Raw genomic sequence first — 18,044 nt, 5'->3', positions numbered from 1 at the left:
TTTGCCAATCTTGATCAACCGTTTATGCCTCTAACAAAAGGGAAATTAGGACTACATTGCAGAGAGAATTATTCCTGTACTGTGTAATGTTTAATTTTCAATATGGATAGCCCTAAAAAGAGTACATTCAGACACCCACTCCATGTTAGGCAAAAACGGTAAATTGATTTTAACATTGGAAGATACACTTCCTGTTCATTCCTAAAAATGAATTAGGAAGTTCATTACACTTCCTAATGAAGATACACTTCATTATTCAAGCAATGAATAAAACTGCTTGCTGAAGGCAATGTCAGTGATGCAATTATGTGGTTCCTTTCTATTTTTTCCTTAAACTTTTCCCTTTCAGAGGAAAATAACGACTGGCAAAGGGCTGATACCATTTGGACTAAAATTCAGGAAGAAAGTATTATTCCCCGTGAAAGAACTTTGAGGTTGCTAGCAGATATTCTTAAGACCAATAATCAGGAAGTTCCATTTGATGTACCTGAGGTAAATTAAGTTCAGTGTTTTGTGAGTGTAATTGCCTGCATTAGAATCAACTTTTATATTTGATACCAAGTGGGTACATAGGGGGAGATTGTATATATGTATGATGATAGTTAACTTAAACTACTTGTTTTCTTTTAAAGACTTGGTATAATGAAGCTGTTGATGAGGGTGTTGATGAGGGTGTCAGTTCTACCCAATCTTTCTCTTCGGTGTCTCCTGGACAATGGTCTAATCTTCAAAAACAACTAATCATACTCTGCAAAAAGGGTAGAGCTGAAGGTAAATGTATAATGACTGCTGTGTGAATGCTCTGCTTTATGAAATTGTACTTCAGAATCTTAAAGTCCAAACATTAGCAGTCTTATATTCCTTTTAGTGCAGAATCCACAGGCTCACAGTATGTAAGTGCTTGTAATACTATCTATCTTGCTATTGTAAGGAATTATTTGTGGCTAATATCATACCTAAATTGACAGTGACCAGGTCTGTACAACACACCATGACTTGTTGTGGGTTATTTAGCCCATGAGGGAGCCATGGCACATTTGCATAACCCACACTCACCAGGTTCACACAATACAGCCCCCAAGCAGGAGTTGCATTTCAAAATGGCAACCGCACATGCCCCATACACACCACAGCCCCACCATGGGTTAAATAACACCATGGGCTATCGTGTTATACTTTCCATAGTAATCTTCAATCTAGAATTCATCTGCAGATTTAGTTGTATTGAGTTCAAACTTAATCAAGGTAGGGGATATCTTTCCCACTACAGGAAGTAATTGTTTTTCCCTAGTGTTAAGTTAGTGTAGCCAGAAATATAGTGTTGTCACAAATAACAGCTGTTGTGAATTAATCACTCTGCTTTTAACCTTTTTAATGTTTAGCTCTGCATAGAAATACTAAATTCCTAAACCTCTCCTCTCTCACTAGAGACAGAACAACAAATTAGGCTTATCCTCCAGTAAAAAGAGTGTTTCCCACATTTTATCCCCGAAGTGAAGCCTCCAAAGGAGAGTTACCACTTTGGGAATAATCTGCTGGCAGTGACCTACAGTCTGTAGCAACCATGGAGTAAAATCACCCAACCTCCCTGAAATGCACTGTGAAATATAGGTCCAGCAGTGCCAGATGTTTGTGCTCTGGGTGGCAGGTCTTCCCCTCACCTGTGCCAAGATGAAACCAAATGGTTTTGATGTTCTTTCTCAGGGAAACTAATCACTAGCTGATTCTTGGAACCAACACAAAGCAATAGTTGTAGCCAAAATACCAAAATGGTTGTAAACATAAAGCAGAATAGGAAGTATTGAATATTTGCATGAGTTTGTTTAAAATTATTTAATATTTTGCATCAATTCGAAATGGTAGGATTATATTCTATAATATTGCAAGAGGTGTATAATTTCATGAATGCGTGTGTGTGTGTGTGTGTGTGTGTGTGTGGGAGAGACAGTAGCACCTATGTCATAAGGAATATTTAGCCAGTATGTGCACTGTAGTCTTCCACATTGTTTCTCATTCTTTTGTTTTGTAGATAAATTTTCAAATACAGGCTGAATTCCACTAAATATGCAAGCAAAACATGTTGGATTTTACAAATTATAGTTTCTTTAAAATATTTAAAATGATGTTTCTTTATGTGAAATTAAAAGTACAGTGTTTTTTCCAGATGTATAATATTAAATTTTTAGAGTATATTAGAGAACAGATTACTGTTTCAAGAGAATGTTTACAGCTGCACTTGTTCAGAAAAGTAAATGACTGAAAAGTGCAGTTACCTTTTTTCCTTTTTTTTTTGGTAATGTCTTTTCACTAACTGACAGTTATTGTGAATGTGTGAAATAAAACTGTTAATCACTCAAATAAATGCAGCTTTAGTTTACTTGTTAAATATCTGTATATTTGTAAATTGTATGTTTCTATGTAAATCTTGTCGTAGCCAAATAATTTGATCTCCCGATACTGAAAACACTGCCAATATCTGCTAAATACTACTATGATATAATATCAAGCATAACTCCCTACCACAGAATTAGGGACTGCATTAAAATAATGTGCAGTATGTCTTCAAAACAGGTAGCAAAGTAGTGACCTGTTAATGAACTTGAAAAGGGCAATTTTGAAGATGGCCGAGGCAGAACTTGTTAGCCATTGGTGGTAGCAGTGTTTTTCCTCCTTTACTGTGAAGCAAATTTAAGTTGCTAAACGTTTAGAAAAGATTTCGGTCTTTTTTTAAAAAACTATTACACCAAGAAGAGCATTCATTTCAACCTAGAAAACAAGACGGTTTCATAAATATAGCTTTGGACTGAAGGATATATGAAGAAAAGAGGAATAGATTTGTTTCAAATGCTGTCTGTAAAGAGAGAGAGAGAGAGAGAGAGAGATGAATACTGTTCTGTGGCACTTCAGTAAAAGCTGACACATCAATTGTTTTTTTTAATTCTCTTTGCAGAGGCATACAATATTTTATTAGAAGCACAAAAGGAGGATATTGTGTTTCAATCCCTTGGTTATACCCATCTTATAAAAGCATTGCTCAGCAATGGTTATCTTGAAAAGGCAATCAGAGTAAACAACATGTAAGTTTTCTGTGTATACATCTATCTTTTAACTATGCATTTCTAACCTTGCATAAAAATTACTGCGTAGCTTGCTTTCAGGTGAAATTTCCATTTTCCTAATAGAAAAATGGTCTTGCTTGGGAGCGGCATAATGCATTGGTCTTTCCAACATGCCATATGTCATGAGTTAAAAAGAGGTTGGCATTCTCAGGTCATTTTGTAGTTAATGGTGCATCACAGCCCAGTCACACACTTGGTACACTTAACAATTTCACAAATGCACACATCATCAAAGCACCATTCACCTCTTATGGCTGGATAGTCCTGGCGGTCCTAAGACCAGACACAGAGCGCTGCAAGTTTGGCTTTTTATTGAATACACTGACAGAATAATATGAACAGGAAGAAGTGCCATTTAGGGAGGTGGGGAGTTCTGCTTTGTACATAAACTATTACTCCTATGTCATGTGTGCCAGTCACTAGTCTATTGAATTAGTTCCTTTAGGAATGCAGTTGTGTCTGAACAGTTGATGTGAATATGCAATTTATCAAGCCATACAAAATAGTCCCATTTTATAATTTGATGTTTTGTTTTTGTGTGTGTGTTTGTTTTGTTTTAATTTAATGGGTTAATATTTGTTTGAAAAACTGTTCATGGTGTTGTTTGGGATAAGCCACAGAAATCTATTTTAAAATATCTTAAAATGGAACCTACTGGTAATTGCACGGTTTCATATAGAGATATTTTTTATAAATAAAACAAAAGTTTGTTTTGGCTTTAGGACATAATCTTAGTGACAAAAGCAGCAGCAGCAGCCAAATGAAAAACTGTATAAAGTCAGTTTTTATAGGCCATAAAGTCAACACCTCTCTTGTTTCTTTATGTGCAGATATGTGCACTAATATAACCAATTGTGAAACATGAGGTACAAAGGGGGACAAAAAGCTGCTGTTTCTCTCCCCACCCCACCCCCGTTCCTTTGGAGGAATTTTCTGGATACCATTTGATTTTCTTCTTGGGCTTCTGCATGCTCAGGGCAGCCTAGAAAAATAACCATTGTGTACAATACCACGTAAGCACTTGGAACAGGCCTTCAGGATCACTGCTGATGTGGTGGTGATATATGCAAGCAAGTGGAAAGTACAAAAGCAGGCAGGTAAAAGAACCCGAAGCATTCCTTTGTGTTCCTGCCACCTCATTTGCACATCCACATATATTGAAGTTGAGTCTTTTGAATATACAGTTTAAAGAGGAAGACAAATTTAAAAAATAGTGCCAGGTTTACTTAATATAGGCAATACTGAATTGTTACGGTGATCTTGATGTTATCATAAGTAGTGAAACAGTAATTGTAGTGTTCAGAACCTGTAGTAAATCTGTGGCGGGTGGGAATCTGGTAGTCATGCTGGACCATTGAGCTGTTTTAGTAGCCTGTGGTATATTCAAAAGTAATGTATCAGTATCTTTTCAGACCATTTTTAATTTGAGTTGACGTAGTGGGCCAGGTTTCTTTTGATTTGAAGTGTCTGTGTTGCAGAACCCAGAGTCAGAGAGACCACGGAGTGAAGGAAAAAGAGATTCTTTATTTAACGCGCGGGCTTAAGGCTGGAATCGTTTCCAAAGAGCCAGAAGCCCTGATTTACATTAGCACATTGGTTTTATAGACATTGTGACACATATGAAACGGCTCCTCTTCCCCCTCCCGCATGGGGTTGCAATCCTTAACATTTCTTTTCTTAGCACTATTGTTTATAATACAAGAACTGGGTTATAGGGTAGCCATGATAAGGAGAGAACAGAAGAGAACAGCAGAGAACAAGATATACAACTGTATGACCTTTGACAAGATAAGGAATTCCTGTGTCTCGTCAGCTTACAACAATATATTCAAGGGAGAAAGAGCTCAGCAAGAACATGAAGCATGAGACTGCATGAGGCTACTTAGTCTGACCCCTGATATGGCTGCTACATTCCCCCCTTAAATGCATAATTTCATTACAATTATAGCATTTCTGATAACTATACAAAGCTTTTTGTGACATACATATTACTTAGCCTCTTGTTGGGCTATTAGAGCATAGAGGGCAGCAGTTTTACTAGCTGAGACATAAAACAGATTGGTTAAACAGCGCATAAGACAAGGAACGCAGAGACATAACAGAACTTTTATGAACAATACTGGTAGAATTAGGATGAACAATGCTTTTAAGCTAGCTAAGATCTGGAAGCCAAGGGGTTAACTAATTGAGCTAATTGTTTTGTCTTATTGTTTTGTTAGCTACTATATTGTGCAGCTTGTTGATTTGTTTATTTATAGCATTGCCATTATCAGTTAAGTTAAAACAACAGAGCTTTTGGTGTGTCTTACAACTTAAATGATGGAGAAGGAAGAGGTAATCTATACCAGCTCTGTTTTCTAGAACTGCACCTCTTAGATCACGCAACTCTTTATTTAACAATGACAATGCTCGTGAGGTGGCATTTATGCTTTTGGCTAAGCTGCAAGCTAACCAGTTGTTCTTTAGACCATTAGCCAAGGCTAAACCTGGAACCCCAACTAGTGACATTGCTAAGGCCAATTTTTCTGAGTCAGAATATAACTGCACATGACTATTACAATTTTTAGTTAGTTGGAGTGCTCGAGGCTGCCGTTGACGGATTTTTTTCAGGCTACAGGGGAAGAATTGGCACCAGTTCAATTGGCGGCTGAGGCAACATGGGTGGTTATCAGACAAGTTGGCAGGAATGAATGACCAAGTGCGGGAATTACATGTCTAAAACCATCTATGAGGCAAAAGTATGTGGGCATCATTAAAAGATATGTTTTGAATTTTATTACAGTGGAAGGGGGCCAGGGATAGCTTTGTATTTTCTGGAAAATTTTTTGACAATTAAGCATTTGTGCACACGTAGCATTTGTTTCAGCAATGATGGGGGTGCGTAGAGTGAACTCTGTAGGGGGTAGGATCTTTGCAACCACGCCCCAATTAGCATTTTGGGAATAAGTTAAACTTACACCATAAACTCTTAACATGGTATCTTTTTGAATTTTCTCAGGATGTCTACAGACAGGTATTAGGCAAGAGCTAATAAGCCTGTTTGCAGGTATACCTCTTGGCAAACAAAAATGTTTTACTCTTGTGATGTTAGCCAGGTGAAGCCAGTAATTATCAGCAAATCACTGGGACAAACTTCTCCTTCCAGGGGCAGACCCCCCTTTTTGCACCTTATTAAGGAAACACAATGCAACACTACTAACACTACAACACTACAACACGCATGTTTGATCTTCTTTGGGATCTGACCGTACGCTGGGCAGCTATTCACCTGGCAAGCTGCAGTAGGGTCTAGTCCCCTTTTTCAATTCTCCAGTTGCAGGTCTGACCGTACGCAGGGGGACAGTTTCTCGGTGTGTCTACAGTAAGGTCTAGCCTGAGTCTTCTTACTGCTTTTTCAGAATGATTTTTAAAGGATTTTCAGGATTTCTGTTTATGGTCTACTTTCCCCCTCTCGCTCTCTTGACTCGTGTCTAATGTATCCAGGGTTTAATTCTAGCTGCTTTCATAGCTGCGGGGGTGGAAAGTATGACAGTTCTGAGTTCTTTCCATCTGGGAGTCAAAGGGTTATTTTTCCCTCTTTAACTCATACTTTAACTCTTGGTTGGAAAGGATGAACTTCTGTGATGGGAATGGCTTATTTTTTTAAGACAAAGCGACGCTGGGCTTGAAGACCTTTGCTCAGTGTTTGGACTTCTTGTTTAAGGCTAATGTTTGCTTGCTTTTGATGCTGCTCCAGTGTCAATTATGAAGTCAATGTCACGGCCCCTCACAGTCAATATCACGGCCCCTCTCAAGCTGTCTCCCTCTTCGCCCATTCTGGCCTCTTTGGTTTTTTCCTTTGTGTATTTGATTTATTTTATTTGGGCATTCATGCCACTAATGTCCATCTTGTCCACACTGGGCACACTGGTTCTTTTTTTAAGAATCTTTTGCCTCTGCCGGGTCTTCTTCTTTTTTTTTTCGTTTACATCTTCTTGGGCCTCTGGGTCGAGGGGGGTGTACTGGCGATAGGCATTTGAAAGATGCTCCAAGTACGCTCTGGGGCCTCGGTGGCACCTTGCAGCACTTTAGACACTTTGGTCATATTAACTGACTTCTTCATATCTGCTTTCATGGCTTTTAACAGCAGGGTTTGATACTGGGTGAGGCGCTCTAGCCCCACTTGTGTTTTGGGATTCCAGCGAGGGGGGGATTTATTTACAAGGAGACTTTATTGGGTAACTTACAGCACACAGGCGTACTTAATGGCTGGATCAGACAGCTTCTCTGAACCACGAGCTATTGGGCTAAATGGGTTTTTATACCATACATGTTACCCATGAGGCAGCACAACACTAGCAAGCATTTTTAGCATAGGCTAGAAGTGTTTGGTTCTCAGGCACAGCTTCCTGTAAACAACTTCGCTTTCCAAAGTGCTTGATAACACTTTTTATTTATTAGTATGGGAAGACAAATTTTTTCTCTTTCTTTTGCTTTCTTTTTCTTTGCTGATCTGCCTGTATTGCAGATCATGTTTCAAACTTTTTATATAAAACTTTCTGCTCCATGCACCAGCCTTGTCTCTTTATTTGTCTTTTTTAAGTTAAACTTACTTAAACTTTTCTGCCTTACACTAGTCCCACTGACACACATTTGGGATAGGCTCTTCTTCTCCTTTTAGTTACATTTTCTTCATCTTAAAGAACTATTACATTATTGTGGCTACTTTACCCCAGGTAATAAGCTCCAGGCACAATCAGCTGCTTTTAATTTACCATGGGGGCAACTATGGCCACGCTTCTTTTTTATAAATGTTTTTTCTTTGCCTCTTGCCTTTTCTTTCTTTCTTTTTTTCCTCTCTTCTCTATCTGTCTGCTACTTTCTCTATTCCTTCTTTTCTACTTGCTTTTGTCTTTCTTTCCTTGTCATCCATTGGGAACCACACTCAGTATTATTTGGAGTTGCAACTAACACTAATCTGCAAATATCACATATATTTTATGATATTTAAGAAATCATAAAATATACACAACAAACTTTTTCTGCAATTTAACACAATGAATGGAAAACACTTCTTGCATGGTAAGGCATGATGGAGCAGATCCAGCAATTATACTGCTCTTCTGGCTGAAAGCTCAGGGCTCATTAAAATCAAGGGACGGGCATACCTACACACGCAGAGTTCTAGGTCACCATTTTTGCATTGGCAACTCTATGCTGCATGAGTTCTGGCAGAAGGAAATCTAAAAGTCACAGATCAAGCTCAGCCTGCTGTACACTGAGCTGACTACAAACACAGACACATGGTCTACAGCGATGAGAGTTCAAGTTTATCCAAAGCTTCACAGCACTGTCCATGGCAAGTCTTTGACAATTTAAAATTTTAGTTCATGTGCAGAGTGTCTCTAAAAAAGCCCAGACATTGATGGAGGCAAACAGAGAAGGCTCTGGGCAATGAAGATGCGATGTTTCCAGCAAAGGCTCTCTACTTTTGCATCAGTTTAAAAAGGGGAAGTGTGGCCCTACACCCCTTCTGACAGACAAGGGCCTTTAACTTTTTAGCAAGGCTTCTGTTTAAACAGAGCGGCACAGCTCAGCTCTCTAGCCATGATGCTTTAACTTGGGCAACTCCTCTGTAAATTTTATTTTACTTCTGTCAGGTTCTCTCACAGACATTTTAAGAACTTACTCTTTTTTTTTTTCTTTTCTAACCTGGTACACGAAAGCACTGAAACACTGAGTGCCGAAACTCAGGACGCTGGGGGGTGATGGGCATCGCTTTATACTTGCATTTTTCAGGCAGCCATTAATCTTCGGGGAGGCGGTGGGGTGATTTGCAGGACTTCAAAGGCAAGCTTCTCAGTTTGTTTGTATTTGTAAATCCCAAGCTCAAAACAGGACACGATGAGGTACAGGGCCACCAAATTCTTGCTTTGGCACGGGCAACAAATAACTCGGGTTAGCTTTCTTCGCTGGGGTCTCAAACAGGAAAACAGTCTTAATTTAAAGTTGTAACATCACTGACAGCGTCAGCCAGCCAGCTACACAGATCTCATTGTTTTTCAAGACAGTTGCTCCAATATCTTTTTCTCAATCAGGTTGGGTCTTTCAGCTTACACAGTTTATTGCAGCTTTCAGGAGCATGGCAGTAGCATGATTTTGGCTTGGCTAGGAACATGCTGTCTGGTTTCTCGGTCTCTTTAGCACACACACTTAGGCAGTGTAACACTGGACACTCAAATCAGTGAGATTTCTTCATTGCAGGGAATCCCACGGCAAAAGCTTAATGGTTACGCTCTTCAGAAATCATATAGCTGATGGTCAGTAGCTACAGGCTCTATGCAATTCTAACACAGTTCAAAGCTAAACACGGTTACCTTGACAGAGATCTTCAACATGGTCTTTCCGCTTCATTCTGCTTTGGGACAGTCTTATGGCACACTTTTCACTCGAAGAGGGGTCTAGCCTGTGCTCTGGGGGCTGATTCTTCACCTTTATTTTCTATTTTGCCTTTATTTTCTGGGTCTTCATTTTCAGTTTCTATTTCTTAGGGATTTCATCTCAATTAGGCGAGGTGATGATGTTGCACAACTCAGAACGTTGTGGGCAATTTTCCTGCCCCCCCCCTCTCGGCGCGCTAGGCTAACAGCTACTTCTTCGGCCTTACACTCTCATGCTCCCACGCTTTGTTAAAAGCCAGACTGTCCTGCAACATTTTTCTAATTAACAGCCTCAGATCTTGTTTTTTTTCCTCTCAGCTCGACCTTGAGCTTTTTGCTGTTTTCTCTTTCTATTCTGAATCTTTTTAAAAAAAACCTTTTTCCTTCTTTGTTTGACATACATCTCAAGGGGGTGCAAGGTTTGCTTCCCCCACCACCCATAGCCTCCCTCCTAAATTGAAGACAGACACAATTAGGGAATGGGAATTGGTCAGTGAGTAAGGGGTCTCACTGGCCGACACAAGAGGATTTTTCACACCACGCACTTTGCTACTGGCCTGGGCACCCGGACGGTCAACGGTATGCGTCAGAAACCGCAGTAGCCACTCACACAATCATCAATCTCTCCACTACATCCATATGTCCCTGCCACCCACTTTTCCCACTTTTTACCAGAGCGGAAAACGGCTTCCCCAGCTTCCTCAGCTTCCTACTGAGTACTGGCGTGCTAGGTACTGGCGCCCACTCGGGGGTGTGATCAGGCCCCCCTTCTACCCGCAAGGAGTAGGTTCTTTTGTATACGTATACCACCAACACTGACCTTCTTCATAAGGCGGGGCCCTCTTTTTTTCTGCCCAGTGGCCTTTCTCCCTAAAGGCGGGGCCCTCTTTTTCCCATATACTTGCCTTTCTCCTGAAGGCTTCCAATGTGGGTTTCAACTCAATTGCAGCTGCGATACAGGCAGGGCTCAAGTTCCTTCCTCCGCTTCCCAAGGTTCTCTTGCTGCTCGCTGCCGTTTGGGCGATCCCGGTGCAGGCTTTCTCCCATTCACTCGACAAAAAGGTCGGTGGCGCCAAGAAAGGGAGGCATGCGCCGAGCTCGTCTTCCCGGTGCGGCGATCAAGAGCAGGCAACTGCCACCTGTCTGGCTCAGAGCCTGCCACATCCGAGTCACGGCACCATTTATGTTGCAGAACCCAGAGTCAGAGAGACCACGGAGTGAAGGAAAAAGAGATTCTTTATTTAACGCGCGGGCTTAAGGCTGGAATCGTTTCCAAAGAGCCAGAAGCCCTGATTTACATTAGCACATTGGTTTTATAGACATTGTGACACATATGAAACGGCTCCTCTTCCCCCTCCCGCATGGGGTTGCAATCCTTAACATTTCTTTTCTTAGCACTATTGTTTATAATACAAGAACTGGGTTATAGGGTAGCCATGATAAGGAGAGAACAGAAGAGAACAGCAGAGAACAAGATATACAACTGTATGACCTTTGACAAGATAAGGAATTCCTGTGTCTCGTCAGCTTACAACAATATATTCAAGGGAGAAAGAGCTCAGCAAGAACATGAAGCATGAGACTGCATGAGGCTACTTAGTCTGACCCCTGATATGGCTGCTACATCTGGAGTCTGGAAGCAAGCTGCTTCTTCCAAGAAGCAAGGGAGAGGGAATCCTCCAGAAGAATCTCTAAGAGTTTTTCCCTTGATAAAGACCAGTGTCGAAACGCATTGGGAATTCAATTGGTGCAGCTGTTTCTTTTTTGGTTTCCAGCCTTACAGCTGTTTTTTTCTGGTCCCTATTGGTACTGTTGCAAGCAAGCTGTATACCCAGAGGAGTTATAAGTTCTAATTCTCATTAGTGAACATTCAAAGGATTGAAGTTTACTGCTGTAACCATGAAGGAGGTGATCATGAAACATATTATACTACTCACAGTAATAATGGGATAGCATGGGAGGATTCTTCAGCGTGGATTCACTGGAGACTTTCTTGGCACATTTTCAGTAGTTTCCCATTTAGATTCCTGTCTCAGTAACATAACTGAACATACCTAGTTGTTAGGGTCAGTTCACATAATCCCCAATGTAGTAGTTAAGAATATGTAGTGGAGAACAAGCCTGAATATGCAACTGATACCACACATGCCCAATTCCCAAAATCTTTCCCTTTCTTGAGGACTTGTTATGAGAACTGGAGGGGGGTGTACACATGGGGATATATATGTGTACACGGCGTTGTACATATAAGATTGCACATGTGGTGGATGGCGTTTGGGCACACAGTTGTATATTAAAGTCTACATGACCCAGCCCTCAATCCCATTGCACTATGCTATGGGAGCAAATGGGTTGTGGGTTTGAGCATGTTGAAAGAATGAATTAGGCGAATGTATTGGTGATAATTTAAGCCAACTGTAGATATAAAACAACAAATATTTTTACATTTCAAATTTCAGAAAGCTGAGTTCAAATATCAGGCTCTACCATACTTTGGTGGTAACAAATGAATTAGATGGGCTGATTGGGAATAACCACAAAAGACTGTCACATGTACAGAAAAATATGCAGTCTGTTTATCTTAAATAAGTAAAGTACAAAAAAGCAAAATGTACACAAATTCCCACCCAGAATTGATTGACATTAACTAGCGAAATAAACCACGACAAATAAAGATCTATATGAACAGAAAAACAATTACACAGAAATTAAAGTTAAGCAAAATAAGATTTACAAATAAAAATTGTTGGCTACTTACACTTTTATTGAATTTAGTTAAAAGATACCAAATGTCCAAAAGGTTAAGTCTGAAAATCTTAGCTTAAAAATTTTGCACTAAAATCGTATCTACAGTTGGCTATGTTTCGACATAATGATAAACTAGTTATCTGAATGAGCCTCTGGCTTGTCAGCTCCCTCCTCCCCTCTCCTCTTCTGGCACAGCCATAAGAAAGAGATTGGAAGCTTTTGCTTTCATTTTTCATTTTTTAATTTGATATACTAGAAGCCCAATCTTCTCTTTCCAGCCACACTGGAGGATGAATGCGGAGGGGGGAATGCATAAGCCCGAGGCACTGGGCCAACGTATGGATACTAACCATACATTGGTCTGAACTGGATAATAAAAAGTTGAAGATTCATAAAACATTTTCTCTTAACAAAATGACAAGCTTACATAATAGAAGAGGAAAGGAAACTACTGACCTTGCTGTGTTATGACTTAATTTTGATTCTTAAGACCCAAGTACATAGAGTGTGTCAGAACAAAGGATTTTCAGAATCATAGATCTAATTGGATAAAGCATAGTTCATTAGCGCTACAGAATAGTCATAGATTATACAATTATAACTGGACAACATGTATCTCTCTAGTAACACAATAATATTTTTTACAAATTTGCACCTTCTCAACACATCAGTGGAGGTTTGAACTCTTTGGGGGAATCAAACCAGTCAAGTAAATCAAAACAGAATGCTTTTTGCAGGAGCTATTATCTTGAGCCCAGTACACACAAAGCACTAAAATTGTAAAACAAATTCTATGACAACAGGTAGTCTAGGTGAGAAGCTAAAGGATCATATATAGGGAGAAAGAGAAGACCCAAGAAGAAGTTGTTTTGGAGTAGCTTGCTTGGTTTACAATGGAGATGGAATAAGAAGTCCTGGTTCTCTTTGTTTTAAGTAATGGGTAGGATTTTCTTTTCTTTTCTAAATCAGTAATATCTGAATTAGAAAGAACTAAATGTTTTAAGGGCACAATCCTATGCATGTGTAGAGAGAATAAAGTCCTGCAGCATGGATGGCTGGGGAATGCTGGGAGTTGTAGGACTTCTTTTCTGTCTAAACATGCATCGGATTGTGCCCTTAGAAAATTGCATTTTCTGATGCTTTTAGTCAGCCCAGAGTCCTACATTTAGGATTTTAGTAAATTGTAGGTATGGTTCTAAAATAGAATGTAGTAGTATTGGAATGAGGGATTAGTTCTGTAATAGTGGCTAACATCTATTTAATCATGCTAAAGATTGGAAGATTGGAGAAAGTAAATCCTTTGTTATATGTAATTTACAGTCTCATGCATGAATTGTTGACTTAAGGGCTTTGACAGATGGGACAAAGAAAAAAGCCGAACTGAGCAATGGGTGCTTAGGCAGGGATTAGAGGGATTGGTTGGTAGAGTAAGAAAATCCGGAGTCCAGTGACTGTATTTGCTGGCCCCAGAGGCTGAAAGTGACTGAGAGGATAGTCATATTGTGAACTCAATTAAGGATTTCCTTAGGATTGATGAGAATAATTTAGCAATGACCGTGCTTACCTCCCAATCCGCTCAGCTCATAAGTTCAAGTAGGTAGGCTGCTCAGTTGTTTGCCACAAGATGATCACTGTGGTTTATCTTGATGGTTGATATGGCAAATGGCAGTTCTATGCAGACTCTGGCCAGAGGAAATTTTCTGACCTAGAAAATGAACCTTGTAAAGTGATCCTGAGATATTAAAAAAGAAAAGTCTAAATTTCATTATGGTTGTTGAGGGGATTTCAAGGCACACACACACAAATAGGAAAGGATTTTCTGGTTAGTCTAAGAGTGCATGTGTCTTGAAAAGCTTTAACCAATATTATTAAAGCTAAGTTCTCATTGCTGTTACAGACCTGTGAAGGTGGCTTTTCCTTTTTCCTTTTTTTGCCTTGTAAGAGATATAGAACTGATGAATGATGAAATTTTAGTTTAAGGCAGCAAAGGCAATATGTCGAGTTTTTTTAAAACTGTATGCATCTAGATGACAGAAATTTGAAAATTAAATCAACCAAATGATACGGTGTTGGTTCATAATATCCCTTTAGTTTATATTTAAAATATACAGTGCTGAAAATAAATGTTTCATTTTTTATTGCAGAAAGAATAGTTTTACATTTTATAATTATGGTGACTGTTTTTAAAAAAGAAGAAAAAAGTATCCTGCTTAGGATACAGCAGAACAATGCTGGGCATGCAGTTATTTTCGTCATCTAATATGTCAGCATTCAAGAATCTGAACCGATTGTTTAAAAAAAATCTTGTACTTTGTGTCTTTTGTTGCTCATTTCCAACTTTGTCATCTGTCAGAATGCACAAAAAAATTATCCTTCTATAACCATTGACAGGATAACACAAAAGCTGTCTCCAGGTCGATATTTTGCGGCAATATTTTTAACATACGAACAGTAGTTTTTATAATTTCACCTTGGTGCTCAACCATTTATTATCGTATCAGAAGCATGTCAGTAATTCCTTTCTAAATGTCTGCTTCTTTTAGCGCTGAGACCCACATCAAGGGCTTCGTGCTGAACGATGCTGCCAGCAGCCTCCTCATCATAACGCAAGTTAGGCGGGATTATTTGAAAGGTATGTCACAATGCTTGACCTTTACGTCACATTAATGCCTCTGCAGATTTTTCTTGTAACGCCCTTCGAATACTTGGATAAAGGAGTCCATTTAGCAAATTACCTGCTTATCAAGCGCCTTTTGTGGTAGCTGAGAGACGTAAATTACTGTACATGCATTTATAATACAGCTTGAATATGAATGTACTTGTCATTTGACCACTTAGTCCAGTTTCCGTTCCATTTAACACAAGATGGGTTTTCTTAAGATGAATCACAGCTCTTCAGACATGCAAAATTTGTGCTCCAGAACGAGAGAAAGTACAGGCTTTCAAGTGCGTTAAAATTCACAGCACAAGTCATTTTGCTTTGGAAATTAACATACCTTAGAGCATCTGAAACAATTCCCAGCAGTTTCTTCCTGCACATTGTGTTGGTAGTACAAGATATCAAGTGAGTTAAATTGAGTGTTAAATGTGCATGGTTGTGCACGAAATGATTATAATATTGATTTTTAAAAACCTTAATCTAATACTTTTTAATAGTTAGCAGTACCAACAGTAATGAAACATACATTGTGCTTTTGTGCTCCTTTTTCAGCTTACCTTGCATGGCAACAGCAATGTTGGTTGAGCAAAATAAATGCCTGGGAATACAGTGGTAGACAGTGTTATTGTTAGACTACATCTGTCTTTTCCACACATGTTGTTTGGCTTCAGCTCTGAGGCTCTGCAAAGAATTGAATGTACAGATTTTTGCAGAACAAAGCAGGGCTACTGAAGTCCAGATTCAGAAGACTGAAGCTCGTAAAAATTTGGTCGCTTATACAGGATTGTACACTGAAAGACTTGGGAACTTACTTAGAAGCTTACGTAGATGGGTTTGTTTGGTTTTTGCTTCATTGTGGACCCTATTTTAAGAAAATGGCATTAGTCTAGGCAGGAGGACTATTGACCAAATGTTCCGCATCATTAGTTTTCTTGCCCAGTTAAATGCATTACAGTGTAATAGTGAAATATTCTTAATACCAGTTTCACTCTCACCCACAAAGGTTTTTAATATCTATATAAAACATACAGAGTATGCCACAGCTCTGTCTTTCATCTGCTCAGTTTGCTTCCTGTTGTTAAGTTGACATCCCCCCTTCCAAATCTAAATTTATTCTAGGGGGTTGGAATAGTGACTCAAGATCTTATTGAGAAGTTCCAGTAAAATTCCCTGATAAACTTAAATCCTGTCCTTGTACAACTTAATTCCAGTAATTAAAATCTTGAGTTGAATCTAGCACCTCTGCTGGAAAGTATGGCATTTTCACATGCCACTAAAGGGAGTATTTGCAGGTTCCCTGTCTTTTGTACCTCTATCCTGCAGCTTCTTTTGAATACAACATCACAAGCTCTAACTTCAACACCTCCCCCTCCTTCATTCTCTTATTGTTGAGTGCACCCCTCATTTTTCACTCACCCAGGCTTGTGCCCTTACACCACATTTGATTTTTGTCTCTTGTTGCCATCTAGAGTTGACATAAAGCTTAGAACAGCAACACAATTTTTGCCATACATTAATATTTTACTTCCATTTTTTAAAAATGGTTGTCACTCCAAAGGGCCTCCAGAGTGAGGTCCAGGTACTGACCTTTCCCTGAAGCGACCCTCAGGCCCTACACTGCCAAACAAGATGCCCTGAAACTCAGAGTAGCTTCGGAAGTGGCTGCCAGGAATACGTCTGTAGCCCCCCTACTTACAAGCAAAGGGCAAACAGATACACATTTTATTTTTATTTATTTATTAATTTTATTTCTATACTGCCCAATAGCCGGAGCTCTCTGGGCAGTTCACAAAAATTAAAACCAAAGAGCACACAATAAAACAATACAAAATATATAAAACATTAAAACCACAGTAAACAATACAACCAGAATAAAACCTAGCAGCAATGCAGGGATTTAAAATACAGATTTAAAACAGCAAAGCTAAAAGGCTAAAGAGCTAAAATGTTAAAATGCCTGGGAAAATAAAAAGGTCTTCACCTGGCGCCAGAAAGAATACAATGTAGGTGCCAGGCGAACCTCACTAGGGAGCTCATTCCACAGCTGGGGTGCCACAGCAGAGAAAGCCCTCCTCCTAGTAGCCACCCACCTCACTTCCTTTGGCAGGGGCTCACGGAGAAGGGCCTTTGAAGATGATCTTAAGGTCCGGGCAGGCACATATGGGAGGAGCCGATCCTTCAGATAACCTGGCCCCAAGCCGTTAAGGGCTTTGAATGTTAACACCAGCACTTTGAATCGGGCCTGGAAATGGACTGGCAGCCAGTGCAGCTGAAAAAGTACTGGCATAATATGAGCTCATTGGCCAGTCCCTGTTAACAGTCTTGCTGCCCTATTTTGGACCAGCTGAAGTTTCCGGACCGTTTTCAAAGGCAGCCCCATGTATAACTCATTGCAGTAATCCAGACGAGAAGTTATCAGAGCATGGATAACTGTAGCTAGGCTATCTCTGTCCAGATAAGGGCGTAGTTGGTATACCAGCCTAAGCTAATAAAAAGTGCTCCGTGCCACTGAGTTCACCTGTGCCTCAAGTGACAGTTCTGGATCCAGGAGCACTCCCAAACTACGAACGTGATCCTTTAGGGGGAGTATAACCCCCTCCAGAACAGGTTGAATATCACCTAGCCAGGCAGACGAACCACCTGCTAACAGTACCTCTGTCTTTTCTGGATTGAGTTTCAGTTTATTGGCCCTCATCCAGTCCATTACCATGCCCAGGCTCTGATTCAGAACAGCCACTGCCTCACAATTACAGGTTGTCTAATTTTTACCTAAACTTGGAATCTTGAAATTAAATTGAAAAATAATTCAATTCTAGGAATGTAATATACCCAGTGATAGCTTTATTATTATGTTATTAGTTTATATGTTTATAATGAAACAATATGTATTATAGCAATGTTTTATATGTAATTCAATAAAAATATTTGGAAAAAATTATGCATGGTATGGAGAAAGTGGATAGGGAGACATTTCTCTCCCCCTGTCATAATACAAGAACCCAGGGTTCATCCGATGAAACTAATTGATGGGAGGTTCAGGACAGATAAAAGGAAATACTTCTTCACACAGCACATAGTTAAACTATGCAGTTTGCTACC

At 39.6% G+C, this 18,044-nt stretch overlaps 1 protein-coding gene across 3 annotated transcripts in view; it reads left to right on the top strand.

Annotated features, from left to right (window-relative positions):
- LRPPRC (leucine rich pentatricopeptide repeat containing) overlaps window positions 1-18,044 on the top strand; it is a 158,614-nt gene that overhangs the window by 118,313 nt on the left and 22,257 nt on the right. For all 3 annotated transcript variants that reach the window (XM_084828952.1, XM_084828950.1, XM_084828951.1), the window contains 4 exons: window positions 350-492; window positions 633-771; window positions 2,951-3,077; window positions 14,830-14,918. In XM_084828952.1, the coding sequence (XP_084685078.1) occupies window positions 350-492; window positions 633-771; window positions 2,951-3,077; window positions 14,830-14,918 (498 nt within the window). The remainder of the gene's footprint in view (window positions 1-349; window positions 493-632; window positions 772-2,950; window positions 3,078-14,829; window positions 14,919-18,044) is intronic.

Source organism: Heloderma suspectum, chromosome 1, assembly GCF_057233095.1.
Source record: "Heloderma suspectum isolate Gila_16-S chromosome 1, 16-S_ref, whole genome shotgun sequence".
In the NCBI taxonomy this organism is placed as follows: Eukaryota; Metazoa; Chordata; class Lepidosauria; order Squamata; family Helodermatidae; genus Heloderma; species Heloderma suspectum.
This window is presented reverse-complemented; position numbering and strand designations above follow the sequence as displayed.